The sequence below is a fragment of the Rhodnius prolixus genome, unplaced genomic scaffold, assembly GCF_049639745.1.
Source record: "Rhodnius prolixus isolate KJV_2025 unplaced genomic scaffold, Rpr scaffold_10, whole genome shotgun sequence".
Lineage (NCBI taxonomy): Eukaryota > Metazoa > Arthropoda > Insecta > Hemiptera > Reduviidae > Rhodnius > Rhodnius prolixus.
In genome coordinates, this window is record NW_027411615.1 from 8,822,652 (window position 1) to 8,836,533 (window position 13,882).

Sequence of the window (13,882 nt, forward strand, 5' to 3'; positions counted from 1 at the left end):
AACCTTATTAAATGGAGATTCGTCTATGGCTTTTAAAATCCCTTAACGACTATTTATATTTAATTCCTTAATCATTTTATAGAGAGGAAGTAATTATTAAAATATTTACTAGTCTAGTGCAATGGAAAAGTTGTCTCAAAGAAACTTAAAATATTCAAAAGAAGGAAGTAGGAATCAAGATTTTATTTTTTACAATTGTGGTTTGTACGATGTTAAATCGCCACCTACATGAAAAAGAATAAGCATTACAAAAATTAATTCTGGTTTAAAACTACTTGTGAGTAGTTTTATAACAACAGTAAGCCAACAATTCTTACCGAATGAGTGTTTAAGGAGTGCTCTGAAAAACTCAATGTATTTCCAAACATGTTTCAAAAATTGCCGTTTTGTCATTGAATTTCCTTAACTTCCTTGCATTTGGGTCAAAATAAGTTATGAAATAAGCAAAATTTAAATGTTGTGATCAAACACTGATAAAAGAGTTCACGAAATACAATAAGTACCAAAGCAATTTAATTGTCAAGAATTGCACATTGTATGTTTAGTTTACAACAATTGAAGCTCTCAAAAATTTAATTCTTTTTTAAAAGCTAATAATTTTTTTATTAGCCATTAAATCAGTACATAACGTTTCATTTACACGTACATTGAGAGATGAAGGTTCCAGCAAATCTGTGGTTATGTTTACTTCATCATAACGGGATAAGTTGAAGGTTGAGTTGGAGTTCCAGTTGCAGTCTGGAAACTTTTGAGACGTGAAGATCATAGTGAATGTAATATGAATTAAATGTCTTAAATAAAAAGAACAGTACCATTTTTTTTTTTTTTTAAGTGAGACAATGAGAGTGATTAAGTTGCGTAAAAGTCGTTTTGCGAAGTTAGTGACCGCTGTTTTGTTATTAATTATTTTGTTATGGATGTTATATCAAAAATCTAACAATAAATTACAGTTACTGTCAAATAGTGGTAAATCAGCGAGATTTTTACAATCGCCGAAACAAGTATGTCTTTTTTCAATTTATTGAATAAATTAATTTTCTCTAAGAAAAGATCTTAGAAACGATATTAATGTCCTGATTAATTGAATGTTGTTTCTTAAAATGAGATTATTAAATTAATTACTCATTTCAATTGATAGACCACAGAGCCCGGTAACTTTGAGCCTCCGCCTGAAGCACCTCGTACTGGACCCGGCGAAGCTGGTCGTCCACATAAATTACGGAATGATCAAGAAAACGATGCCAAGGCATCATTATCTGAGTATGGTATGAATATAGCTTGCTCAGATGAAATTTCATTAAATAGATCAATACCAGACCTTCGTCTTCCAGAGTAAGGCTTCCATTTTAATATCATTATTCCTCATATAGAATTAATTAGATTTTCTTCTCGCAAAATCTCTAAATCTTAAGAAATGAAATTATGTAAAGGATGGCAGGGGCAAAATTGTGTAACAAAAAGATGTTAAAACTAGAACAAAGAGGTAATAAATCAGTTATTTGTTATAGCATTTGATTGCTATAAGAACAATTAAATATTTGAACTTCGTTGAATGAATGTAAAATCGTATATTTATTAGACTCTATTAAACTTCTAATTCTGTTATATAGGTAAATCAAAAGAAATGTCATTTAATATAAGATCCAAATTTCTGAATAAAAATTTAAGAATTCACTCTTTCATCATGCGAAATTTTAAAATGTATGTTTAATTTATAGGTGTAAACATTGGTATTATCCAGAGGATTTACAAAAAATTAGTGTTATTCTAGTCTTCCATAATGAAGGATTTTCTGCACTTATGAGAACTGTACACAGTGTAGTTAATCGTACTCCTCCTCAGTTTTTAGAGGAAGTGTTATTAGTTGATGATTTTAGTGACAAAGGTATAGAAGAGTCATTTTAATTATTAGAATTTCACCTTTAGTTGAATTTGTGTACTACATGTATGAGGATAGTACAGATTATCTTTCACTGTTAAAAGATGTTTTTAATTAAATGAAATATATTATAGATGATTTAAAAGGAAAACTCGAAGATTATATAATGCGATTTCATGGAAAAGTTAGATTGATTAGGAATAAAGAACGAGAAGGTTTGATTAGAACACGTTCTCGAGGAGCACATGAAGCAAAAGGTGAAGTGATAGTATTTTTAGATGCGCATTGTGAAGTAAATTTAAATTGGCTTCCACCATTACTCGCTCCTATATATAAGGACAGGTTGGTGTCATTTAATCAAATTCACATCTTTATGAATTTAAATCTAGAATGTTTATACCATGGTATTTTATGCAGAACAACAATGACTGTTCCTGTTATTGATGGTATTGATCATCAGACGTTTGAGGTGCGTCCAGTGTATGAAGAAGGGCATCACTTTAGGGGTATATTTGAGTGGGGAATGTTGTACAAAGAGAATGAGCTACCGTCTAAAGAAGCAGTAACACGGAAATATCACAGTGAACCTTATAGGTATAAGAAACTAGCATAACTAAAGTTAAAAAAGCAAATAATTGTATTATATTTATTTATAATTTATTAAAGAGTTTTTTGGACTTTTGTGATAACGATTTTAGCATACCTAATGTATTCGCCACTCGGCGAACCATTAAAATATTCTTAAAATTGTGATTTTATTCACTCCAAGTTGTGATCTCTGGCATCCTGAAGTTCTGCCTCAATCTATTCCTGCTCTCTTATTTCGAACGATTCATCTCGATGCTTCTGAAAGTAACAGCGAGGAACAGCATAATGTGCGATTTGAAGTCGTATTTTTTTGTTTTAGACTAATTATATTTTTGTTATTTGCAAGGCTACTGAAATATACGAAGTTTCCCTTTTAGTATTTACCCTCTTTTATATTTAGACAGATGTGCGTACTATTTGAGACGAAAGCTGTAAATCTTTCGTTTTTGCTTTATAGGCTAAGATTCCTATTTCGTTTCCTTTTCTAACGTTGTACTAATTTTTTTTTTAGCATATCAAAAATCATTTGCACATGTTAAATCCATATCTGTATTTTTTATTTATGTTTTCGTATACGACAGTATGTAATAGTAGAGCAGATAATGGATGTTCCATGTCTCGTCTTGAGCCTATTGCGATTAGTTTTTCGCATTTATTGCCGACTGTTTTTTTAATGTTCATCTCTTAAAATTGTCATTGGATTAGTCTCATTAACTATTTTGGCGCGCCGTATCTTAGGGCGTTGGACAACCCATAGTCTACTCAAAACGACGAAGGCTGTTGGAGACTGAAGATCATTCCAAATTCAAGCATTTTTGCTTTGTTTGTCGCAATATGAATATCTGATGGGACGTTCTTCAGTTGGTCAAGAAGAGCTTTAAGAAGATAAAATACTAATATATACAAAATAATTAAAAATAATAAAAACAATAATCACACTTTAGACCTTTAGAAAATCCAGTCTATCTAAATGATAGATTTGAGAAATAATAATAATGTATTAAATCTAATTTAGTTTTTCTTATTATAGATCACCAACCCATGCTGGTGGACTGTTTGCTATAGATAGAAATTATTTCCTAGAATTAGGAGCATATGATCCTGGACTCCTTGTATGGGGAGGAGAAAATTTTGAATTATCTTTTAAGGTAAAATTAATAAGCTGTTTCCAAATTATCTGTTAATATTCGTTAAAACAAAAAAATAAATAATTCTAAAACTTCATTTATATTTAATACAGATTTGGCAATGTGGGGGAAGTATTTTATGGGTTCCTTGTTCGAGAGTGGCCCATGTGTATCGAGGTTTTATGCCTTACAGTTTTGGTAATTTAGCTAAAAAGAAGAAAGGACCTTTAATCAAAATTGTAAGTTATTAACTGTGTTGCCTTGGTACAGATAATATTTTCTACTATCGGACATTGGAGCTGGAAAATGCTCCTAGGAAGAGAAAATCTAAGTGCAAGTCAGACTTGAACCCGGAATCCCTGCCTGGGAGTTCTGTGCTCTAATTACTGAATTATTATCTTCACTTTAACGCTTTCTTTTGATTAGATAAAGATAATAATCAAGAATAATATAATTTATATAATTACTTTTTTGTTATAGAATTATAAACGTGTCATTGAAACATGGTTTGATGATAAATATAAAGAATATTTTTATACAAGGGAACCATTAGCTAGATATTTAGATATGGGCGACATAAGTGATCAAAAAAAACTAAAAGAAAAACTGAAGTGTAAAAGTTTTCAGTGGTACATGGACAATGTAGCGTACGATGTAACAGATAAATTTCCAGAGCTTCCACCTAATATTCACTGGGGTGAGGTAAGAGAATTGTTTTATTATTTTAGTCAAGTTAGCATCTGAGATCATCGGCACCCTGAGCCTTTTACATGCATTACCTGTCTCGGATAGTGTTACTTATTTCAGATAGTACAGTGTGTTACAAGAAGTCCTAAGGGAAGGCTGGATTCGACATGGATCTTTCAAGCACTAACCACTGACCAAATCCCTTCTTTAATTATTATTTTGCTCTGTTTGTCTTTCCAACCTGAGTGATAAGGAAAACGTTGTGAAGGGAAATCCAAACAAGTCACTTTAGGAATTTTTTTCACTTTATTTTTTAAAATTAAATAGTTTCCGGACATTTCTGATACTTTTTAGGAAGACAGATTTCTATCTTCTTCTTCTTAGTCAATCCTCGTCTACCTTTCAATGTCGAGGTGCCCCAGATTTCTATATAACAGCAAATTATTTCTTTTTTATTTTCGCAAACCACTAGACTCGAAAGTCATCTAAGTGGGCTTTCGAAATAAACCTAGGGTCAACATTACCTCATTTTAGTCTTGAGCAGTCTTGAAAGTGAGGTTTTTTCCTTAATGGTGAAACCCATTATCCTATTTGTTAGCACTGTCTTGTCATGATATAGTATAAATTTATCCAATTCGAGTACTAGGGTTATATTTATAATTTGGGGACCGACCTGATGGAAAATGCATTTCATTGCAGGTTCCTGCTATTTAATCTTTACCACAAGGGTATTATTATTTTAAAGGTACCCTTGTAAGCGAAATAAAGGCATTCCCTGATTTAATGTTTCAGGCTAGCACCCGAATAAAACGGGAAGGGGTTCTAGTCTGTGGTATAAACAACGTATTTAAAAGGTACTTTGAAGAATGCCACCCAAAGTCAAAGAAATCTTTAAAAAAGTGTTCATGGAAAACGTATAAAATAATATGTAAACTCGTTTAATTATCCTATTTACTTATAAAAATCCTTCAACTAATAGTTTATATTTCAAATAAATTTATGACCAAATCATTTTAATTTCCACATTTTAGGAAAGTGTTTAATAAAAATTAGAGAATAAAACAAAGAATTTAGTAGAATTTAAGGAGACCATTTTCGAGTGAAAAATAAGTAAATAAAAATAAATCACTTCCTTAATCTCAGAGAATCCAGAAACAGTTATTTTCTTTGAAAACAGAAGCTATGAAATCTAACAAGAGCATATGCAATCTAAAACTAGCATTAAGTACATTGTTTGTTATACGCTTGATGCCATAACTTCTACTTTTGTTCCGCAGCTTCGAAATATTGCTTCTCAAAATTGTATGGATACAATGGGACAGTCTGCTCCAGCAGTAATGGGAATGTCACACTGCCATGGTCAGGGAAATAATCAGGTAAAAAATGTGTATATGTCATAAACAAATTAGATATGTAATATGCACATTTTAAAAATTTTAATCAGCTTTCCAAAAGATGCTGCTATCATTTCGCCTATAATCAAAAGAGATGGGAATTGTTGGAGAGCTTAAAATTAAACGTATTTTTTCTATTATTAGCACAAAAAAAATAGTAATAATCAAGATAAAATATATAATTCTAATATTTTACAATTCTACAATTTGGTAAAGAAATCATTGAAATCTGATAAATACGAAGGGAGATATATAGAGGTTTGAAATTTGAAGTATTTGAAAACCACTAAAATTTAACCTTCCAAATAGACTACTTTGACTCAATGTTTTCAGTTAGGTTATGCTACTTGTGGATTTGCAGAGCATTAATTGAATTTTTGCAAGAGATTTGACAGCATATTTCCTAAAAAGAAATCGAGAGAGTTGTAATGATGTTATTTCAAATTTTGATAGTAATTAGACTTGTTTAATTTTAAGCTCTCGACGAATGATTCTATCCTTTTAATAATATGCGATAATAGGCCGAAGATTTCATCAGTTTGCTACAGCTCTAACACCCTTAGAGTTAGAGCCATTTTTATGAAAAAGAAGTCGCGAGGCATTAAAAAGAAGTAGAAAGTAGCCGTTAACTCGAAAGCGGGTGAGAATTGGACCAAGGTTTCTATGCACTTATGCCTAAATTAGCAAATGTGTTGTAGTAACTTGACACCATCGCAATTTCTCTTCTTTTTTATGAGAGAAATTAAAATAAAAATAAATGAAAACTATTATTTTTAATTAATATTGTGAGTTAATGTGATGTGACACCCAATAAGAAAAATACATTTGAGGGATTAGTGAATGACTGATTTCCTTTCAGTTACTAAGATTGAACGCTAAAGGACAACTTGGAGCCGGTGAAAGATGTATAGATGCTGATAGTCAAGGGATCAAGATGGTTTTTTGTCGACTTGGTAGCGTAAATGGGCCTTGGCAATATGACGAGGTATGGGTACTTAATAACATTTCAATATTATGTATTTTAAAAGTAATTCACTTATTTTGATCTACATTTTATTGTTTCAGAAAACACGAGTAATGTATCATCAAAGTAAAAGAAAATGTATTGCTGTCAATCCACAAACATTTCACATATCATTAATGTCCTGCGATCCAATAAATACTTATCAACAATGGAGCTTTAAGGAAATTCACCCAAATTGGTAATGTTTACTTGCTCAAAAAAGAAAAAGAAAGAAACAAAAGTGAAAGAAACAAAAAATATTTTATAAGAAAAATTTAAAATAGTAAGTCAAATTTATTAAAAAGAAAAATATATTCGTAAAATATGGTTTTGGAGAGTTATAGAAGGAAAAGTTTCTAGGAATGTAATTCTTTGAAAAATATAAACTCGTTATTTTAATAAATACACAAATTCCATATTTTCTTATTTTTTTAACTCTAGTGAGATCTTAACTTCATATCATTCTTAATAGAAAATTCTTCAATATTCATTAGTTGTGAATATATAATTATATGTAAATTCTATAAATCAAGTCTCTAAAGAAACTAACCTTCCCATTATTGGAGAAAAAAATTTGTAAGAAATCCAAATAGTTTATGGACTGAACGACAGTTTCGCTTACTGGTTAGTAAGTGTTTTTATAGTAAGCACTATAAAAGGGGTAGATTTTTTAGTAATTAAGTTATACTGAATAATATTTAATGTAGATGAGTATTGTTAAAGAAAAAATTGTTGCTGGAAATATTGACACGAGCGCGTGCTAACTTCTCAAATGTGAACTGCGAATTTTAAAACATACATTCCTCGATTCTTTACTTCTGTCAATAGTGGTGTGATAAAAAAAGTGAAGAAACTCTGAACCCCTTTTGTTCTTATTTAAAATATTAGAAACATAAGCTATGAGTAACCGATTTATTTTCTCGAAAAAGGGCGCTTCTCAAAATGAAGTTTAAATCTTAAGATTGATATATTTATAATTACTGATCATTTATATTATTCGGCAAAATTCTATAATTATTACAATTTTCGTTTAGGGTGTCTTGAAAGAGAGGAAAAAAAAAACACTGTAAATTTAAATTATACATTTGTTATTACATGTGAATTTATGATCAAAATATAGAGAACTGTTGTAAACCATCTTTCTATCGGCTTTGGCCCGGATATTATTTCTTATGTTCTTAATCAAAATTCCCCTGCATTCTAGTTTCAACTTTGCTGAAGTTATTAAATTTCCTCGCACTGTAATCCGATTAATTAAGTGTAATTAGATAAAGGTAAACTAGGTTTTGGCGTATCAATACAATCAAGTCCTCCAATTTTTTCTTGAGTGTAATTTAAGGTTTGTGTTTTGAGCGTTATCATTTAGGAAAACTTATTCGAGAATACTAAACTAGATAATGGTACCTACATAATACGTTCTAACTAGATGTTGTTTGTAATAACGAGAGCAATTTCGTGACGAATTACTCCATTAAAGTTTCAGAAAACGCACAACATCCTTTGTTACTCAACTAGGCCTCTCAGATCCGTTTAATCGCGACTCATCTATTTTCCAATTCATTATTCTTCAGTATCAACTATTCATATATCATTATTCATATGAAGCAGCGTACGTTAGATAGATGTTTTAACAGAAAGTTGATAAATATCAATTTCCTGCTCTGATAAGGTTTAGTAAATAGACGATCACATCTCTTTTATTCCTTGATATTGATTGAAGAAATAAGTAAATGATTCAATAGATTTTTACCTTCGTCAAAAGAAAGAAATTATTTGACTGAAAAACGGCAAATTTTTCTGTAGCTTGATTCTTGCAGAAAACGTGAATCCCGAAGAGGTCATTTAACCCTCTTTTCTTTGAGAGGAAATGAATATTTCTGCAAGTGCAGTTTGCTAGTTATCTCCTCACTTGGAACCAAATTAGGGAGTAAAAGTGTTATTCTTTGTTTTAAGTTGGGATATTCAATATGCATGAATCAATTTATTTTTGCTCTTCGAGCATGAGTGAACCTTGGGCGTCATAAGAGTTAAGAACAAATAATTGTTAAGAATTATGAATTAAAGCTATAATATCCTTGGATTTACAAGTGTTCTGAATAGAATTCTAGTATCATTTCATTCTGCATTATATCACGAACGGTAATTCAATACTACTGTTTTGATAGAACTAGTTTTTTAAACTTGGGCTGATTTCTAATTTGCTCTTAGATCGAAAATAGCGCAGAGATCGAAAAGTACTGACAGTTAGAAGACTAATTTCTTGGAAGTAGGCAATTTCTTACTTATTACAAAAAATTATTGGTGCCAACTTAATTTATCTGATTGCTCTTACAGCAGTCAGAAAATGTATAGTATTTCGCTCTCCCGTTTCTGAGCTTTGAATCTAGAGTTCTCCGAAGTTCACCTTTCTATTTAGTGGATTCAATTAACCAACTAGCTAGTTGATCCTTAAATTTTTGGTAAATGTTTGCCAAAATCACTAAGGATTTATGTCCTCATAATAAACATAAAAAACGAGTTTTCATAAAGAATTCTTGCTTACATTTTAAATATTCTATATAAAACAGTATTCAAGCCTATTAAGAGCCTATAAATTGTATCAAATTATTTTTTCATGCCGTAATTTTTTCTCTTTAAAACAAAAAATTACATTTAAGTAGGTTTCATATAAAATTTAAGATCTATTTTTCTACATTTTAAATTTCAACAAATTTCTGTTATTTAACATATTATGACTTAAGTATTAATCTCTTACTTGTTTATAAAACAAAATATGTTGTGTGATAATTTTTTTAAATTTTTTAATTTAATGCTCTTCAACTTCTAAGACATTGTAATTGTATAAATTAGATGTATATTTAAAACAATTTTAGTGCTGTGTGTGTGAGATAATATATGATGTGGGTTGATATGTATGTGCTCGTATGCCTAGCAATTTTGTATATAATGTATCATACTTTAAATATTAAAAAAACTGTTACTACATTTTACAGATATAACTTTGTTGGGTAGTGTTACTAATTATTTAATAATTTTTTTTTTTATCGTTTCTAATCAAAACTTTTTAAAAAACCTCTTAGTTTTTTTTTTTTTTTTTTTTTTTTTTTTTGAGAAAAGTACTTTTCTCAGTCAAACTATCTACTAGTAGTTTTTAAGTATGTTATTAATAAAATATTTTATTTTCATATTTTATATGAAACATATAATAACCGAAATTATTTTTGAGGGACGGGTTTTTCATTTTTTATTTTAACTTGTTAATGCCTATTGAAATATTTTTTTTAGAATCTCCAAAAGAAATCTATACCAGATTTGAACAAAATTATTGTAGTATTATAAAACAAAAACAAATCTTTTGTGAAATCCTACTACTTCATCATACTCCAATGAGTATTAATGGCAATATCCTATAGAATGCCTGAATTTCAGCAAATCACAGAATATGAGCTACCTATTTTATGTACATTATACAGGTGGTAAAACCGTAGAATTCCCTGAAGTGACTTTTTAAAGAAAAACAAAAATACCCTCTCCATAGGAAATGTTTCAAGTAAAACTAATGCCTTTATAAGAATATTTTATATGCTTAATACAACGTTTCACCTCGTTCGGTTTTTGGAAATAATATGGAAAACTGAAAAAAATAAAACATAAATTTGCACCACCAAAAATGCTATTTTTCAAACTCCTTATTTTAGGGACAAGTTTAAGTAATTATTCCTCGTTAATGTTGTATAAAAGATAAGTCCGCAAATTGTATATCCGTACAATTTGAGTTAAAAAAGTGTGAACAATCAGTGTAGTTTAAGTATACTGATCAATATCGTTGTAGTATTTTTTCTAGAATATTGAAGATATTAGAGAATATCTATAGCATCTCAAATAATAATGAAGTAGCATTTCCTCTTGAAAAATTTTCACAGTTACTGTTGAGTGTATACAAATTACAAAAAAAGTATTTCCAGAGAAATTTCGCTTTCAAAACTTTGACACGATTACAAATCACAGAATTTACGTTTCTCTAAAGTTGGAGACTTTAAAATAGCAGATTTTGGATTAACTCGTGGAAAAATCTGTACCCTGTAAAATATATCCCCACGAAGTAGAAACATTTTAGGATAGGCCGGAATACGTTTTACTTAGATCTACAACTTCATTTTACACCTTTAGTTGGAGTAGAAGAAAGTAAAAATATATTCCTATATACACATGTGTGTTATCGTTCAATATTTTTTATTTAATTTTTTTAAAGGCGACAATGAGTTCTTATGTAAAATAAGTTCTTTTTTATTCTAGAAAATTCTCAGTTTTACTTGAAACTTATGTAATCTTTGCATTCAGTAAATCTTGGATAAAAAAGGTAGTCACTGTATTAAACTGAAACTCAGCATTTACTCACTTTAAAAAGCTTTAGAGTATAACTGTTTTTTCATATTTTCTTGATTATATTGTATAACTTTGTGTGTGTCTCCTAAACTCTTTATGGAATAACAATTTTTTTTTCGTATTCTTTTTTTTATTAATTAGAGTGAAAATACTAATATTCAATATAATGGAATTAAGGAATATTCAAAGTTTATAAGGGAGAACTCACGTAAAATGTATGTCATGTGTTGTATGTATGTTACGAAAAATAACTCTATATATGCTCTGGTACGTCTGGAAACACACGAACTCATAAAAAATTTGTTATAAATCCAATCCAATATTTTTCAACTGATCTATAATATTTTCTGTAGTATTCTGTCACAAAATAAATTAATAATAACTGATGAATATTTTCAGTAGGAGGCACTATTGTAAAATCTTTAAGGGCAAAACAGATTTCAGTCTGGTTTGGTTTCACTTCTTATTTTAAATTATAACTCTCATTTAACTAATATAAAACATTAGTAAATAATTATTACTATTTATGAAAGGTTGTTCGTAATTTTACATCTGGATTTTTATTTCAATATAAATAAAGAAGTAATGTAAATAATTGATATTATAGGTGAACACTACGTCAGAATAGAAAGCAAGCAAAAAATTAACTAACTGTATACGGCTGGCTGGTGCTAGTTGAGAACAGAGTAAGAAATTCATTGATTTTGGATTACACTCAGAAATTTTGATGCCACATTTATAAATTTAGAATTTCAATAGTACTATGAATATTTTACTTATTCATCCATTCCATTTCCTCAAAATCATGAAGAAAGTAATCCATTCGTAAAACATTCGTGCCTTTATTTCATTCAGCTAAAATTTAAATCAAAACTCTGATTCATTAAAGTTGTATTTAAATTATACTTCGATTTAAACGTGCCTTAAACAAACGTTTAAATTACATAGTATGAATTTGCCGAAATCCAAGTTAGATATAAGTTCCAAGTATTGATACTATAAATGCCTTTACTTTGAAAACTATGTAACATATCAAGTTAGATAGAGTTAGGAAATTTGTGTTAAATTAAATTTTGTGCCAAAAATATTGCTGTACATTGCAGAATCATAGGTATTTATGAAGTCCACTGCTAGTGCATCGATGAGAATCAGGAAAAAACACTTAAGTAAAAATGAAATTCTTTAAATTTTATCTTGTAAGGAATCAATAATATAAGGTTTCAGAATAAAACACAAATTTAAAATTTGATTAAAGGTAATGTAGATACACACAAATTTCTATTTTTAACATTATTATTATTTTCAATTGTGATTTTGCCAATGACTCGTTTCAACTCCACTAGTGCCAGTCACATTAAACAATCTAGCAAATGCTGTAAATAAGAGTAAAGATAGCACAACAAATATTTTTCATTCTTCTAATTCTTCACTTTAAATGACATTTTATTTTGTTTTATTCAAACATGTTTTACATCTCTTTCACATGCATATTTAATGTAATTTAAAACAGTAATCTGTTTTCTATGATTATTATTTATGATTATTTTTATGTAGACATTCCTATTAAATTTGTAATAAAATAATTATGTTTGTGAATATCGTAATAGTTTATTTTTCCTACAATATTTTATTTAGTGTTATGGTAAATCAAACTTAATTTACTTGACAAGCTTTTGACAATTTTTTTCTGGTTGTTCCAGTGTAATAAAAGTTTTCATTTCTCAGATTAAAACCAGTTTTCCCTGAAATTGTAGATTTTCGCAGATTAGCAGAATGATTATTCGGAGAATCTGCTGCTTAGACCACAACGAACTATTTGTGGCATTTCTAGATGCCAAATTACTTGTGTATAACTATTGTTAAATGAAACTTGTTAACACAACCGAAATGTCATCTGCAAAGAAGACAACAAACACCGATGCTTCTTAGTTCTGGTTCCACTTGGGTCCTCATTCCTAGGGTGGCGAACTGAGAGGCCTCAGCTAATCATTGTGAAGTAGATACCAAACACCGCTAGATCTTTTGGGTCAATTGTTAAAAAATAGGGTAATTGAAAGAAAAGTCAGATAAAAAGAAATATATGATAGTTGAATTTATAAGTCATTAATTCCAGAGATGAAATAAAAAAAGTAGGCTCATTAATCCAAGCTAATTTATACTACCTATACTATTATTAGATATTTGTATTCGATTCTAATTTGACTACCCTCTTTGGTTAAAGATTTTGAACAAAAAACTATGAGAATAAGTTCAAAATGAGTGATCAAATTCCCTCATTCAGAATTGCAGAATACTGCTGGGTGCTTTTGACATGTTCGAGGAATAGATATGTTTTAAATTTCTAGAAAAATGGAACAAAAAATTTTTCTAATATTAAAGAATTAAAATATAAGTACTTGTTTATTCAATTTAAAAAAAATTATTCATAAAAAATCATAACTACTATGATCAAGTGCCGCATCTATGCTGATGATTGCTGATAATTTTTCTTTCCACCCGACTGGATGGAAGAGAGAAGTCACCAGTGCCCCTTCTCTTTATCTTGTTAGCTAAGTTAGCTGAAGATTTTTTTTGACGTGAATACGTCTTTAAATTTGAATCATATGGTGGCAATCCAAAAAACCTAATGATAACAAAATCGGGGGATACAGTTTGGCATTATAGTTTCGAAATCTATCGTGTACATCCAAAATTAAATTAGACCACTGGATAGCCAAAGGATCAAAGAGCTCATTACGATAAGCGAGGACTGTGACGCATGGCGCGCAGAGGAGGGGGAAGCGCCGTCATTTTGAAATCATTTTGCTGCGATTCGAGA

The 13,882-nt window shown here is 29.5% G+C and overlaps 1 protein-coding gene across 1 annotated transcript; it reads left to right on the forward strand.

Moving 5' to 3' along the window:
- The first annotated feature begins 699 nt into the window (after positions 1 to 699).
- Positions 700 to 12,660, forward strand: Pgant7 (N-acetylgalactosaminyltransferase 7). Its single transcript, XM_074132849.1, has 11 exons — positions 700 to 1,001; positions 1,139 to 1,332; positions 1,719 to 1,885; positions 2,014 to 2,221; positions 2,297 to 2,473; positions 3,498 to 3,615; positions 3,708 to 3,833; positions 4,075 to 4,296; positions 5,559 to 5,657; positions 6,535 to 6,660; positions 6,741 to 12,660. The coding sequence occupies exons 1-11, from the start codon at positions 840 to 842 to the stop codon at positions 6,879 to 6,881; spliced, it is 1,740 nt and encodes a 579-aa protein (XP_073988950.1). The 5' UTR covers positions 700 to 839; the 3' UTR covers positions 6,882 to 12,660.
- Positions 12,661 to 13,882: the final 1,222 nt, after the last annotated feature.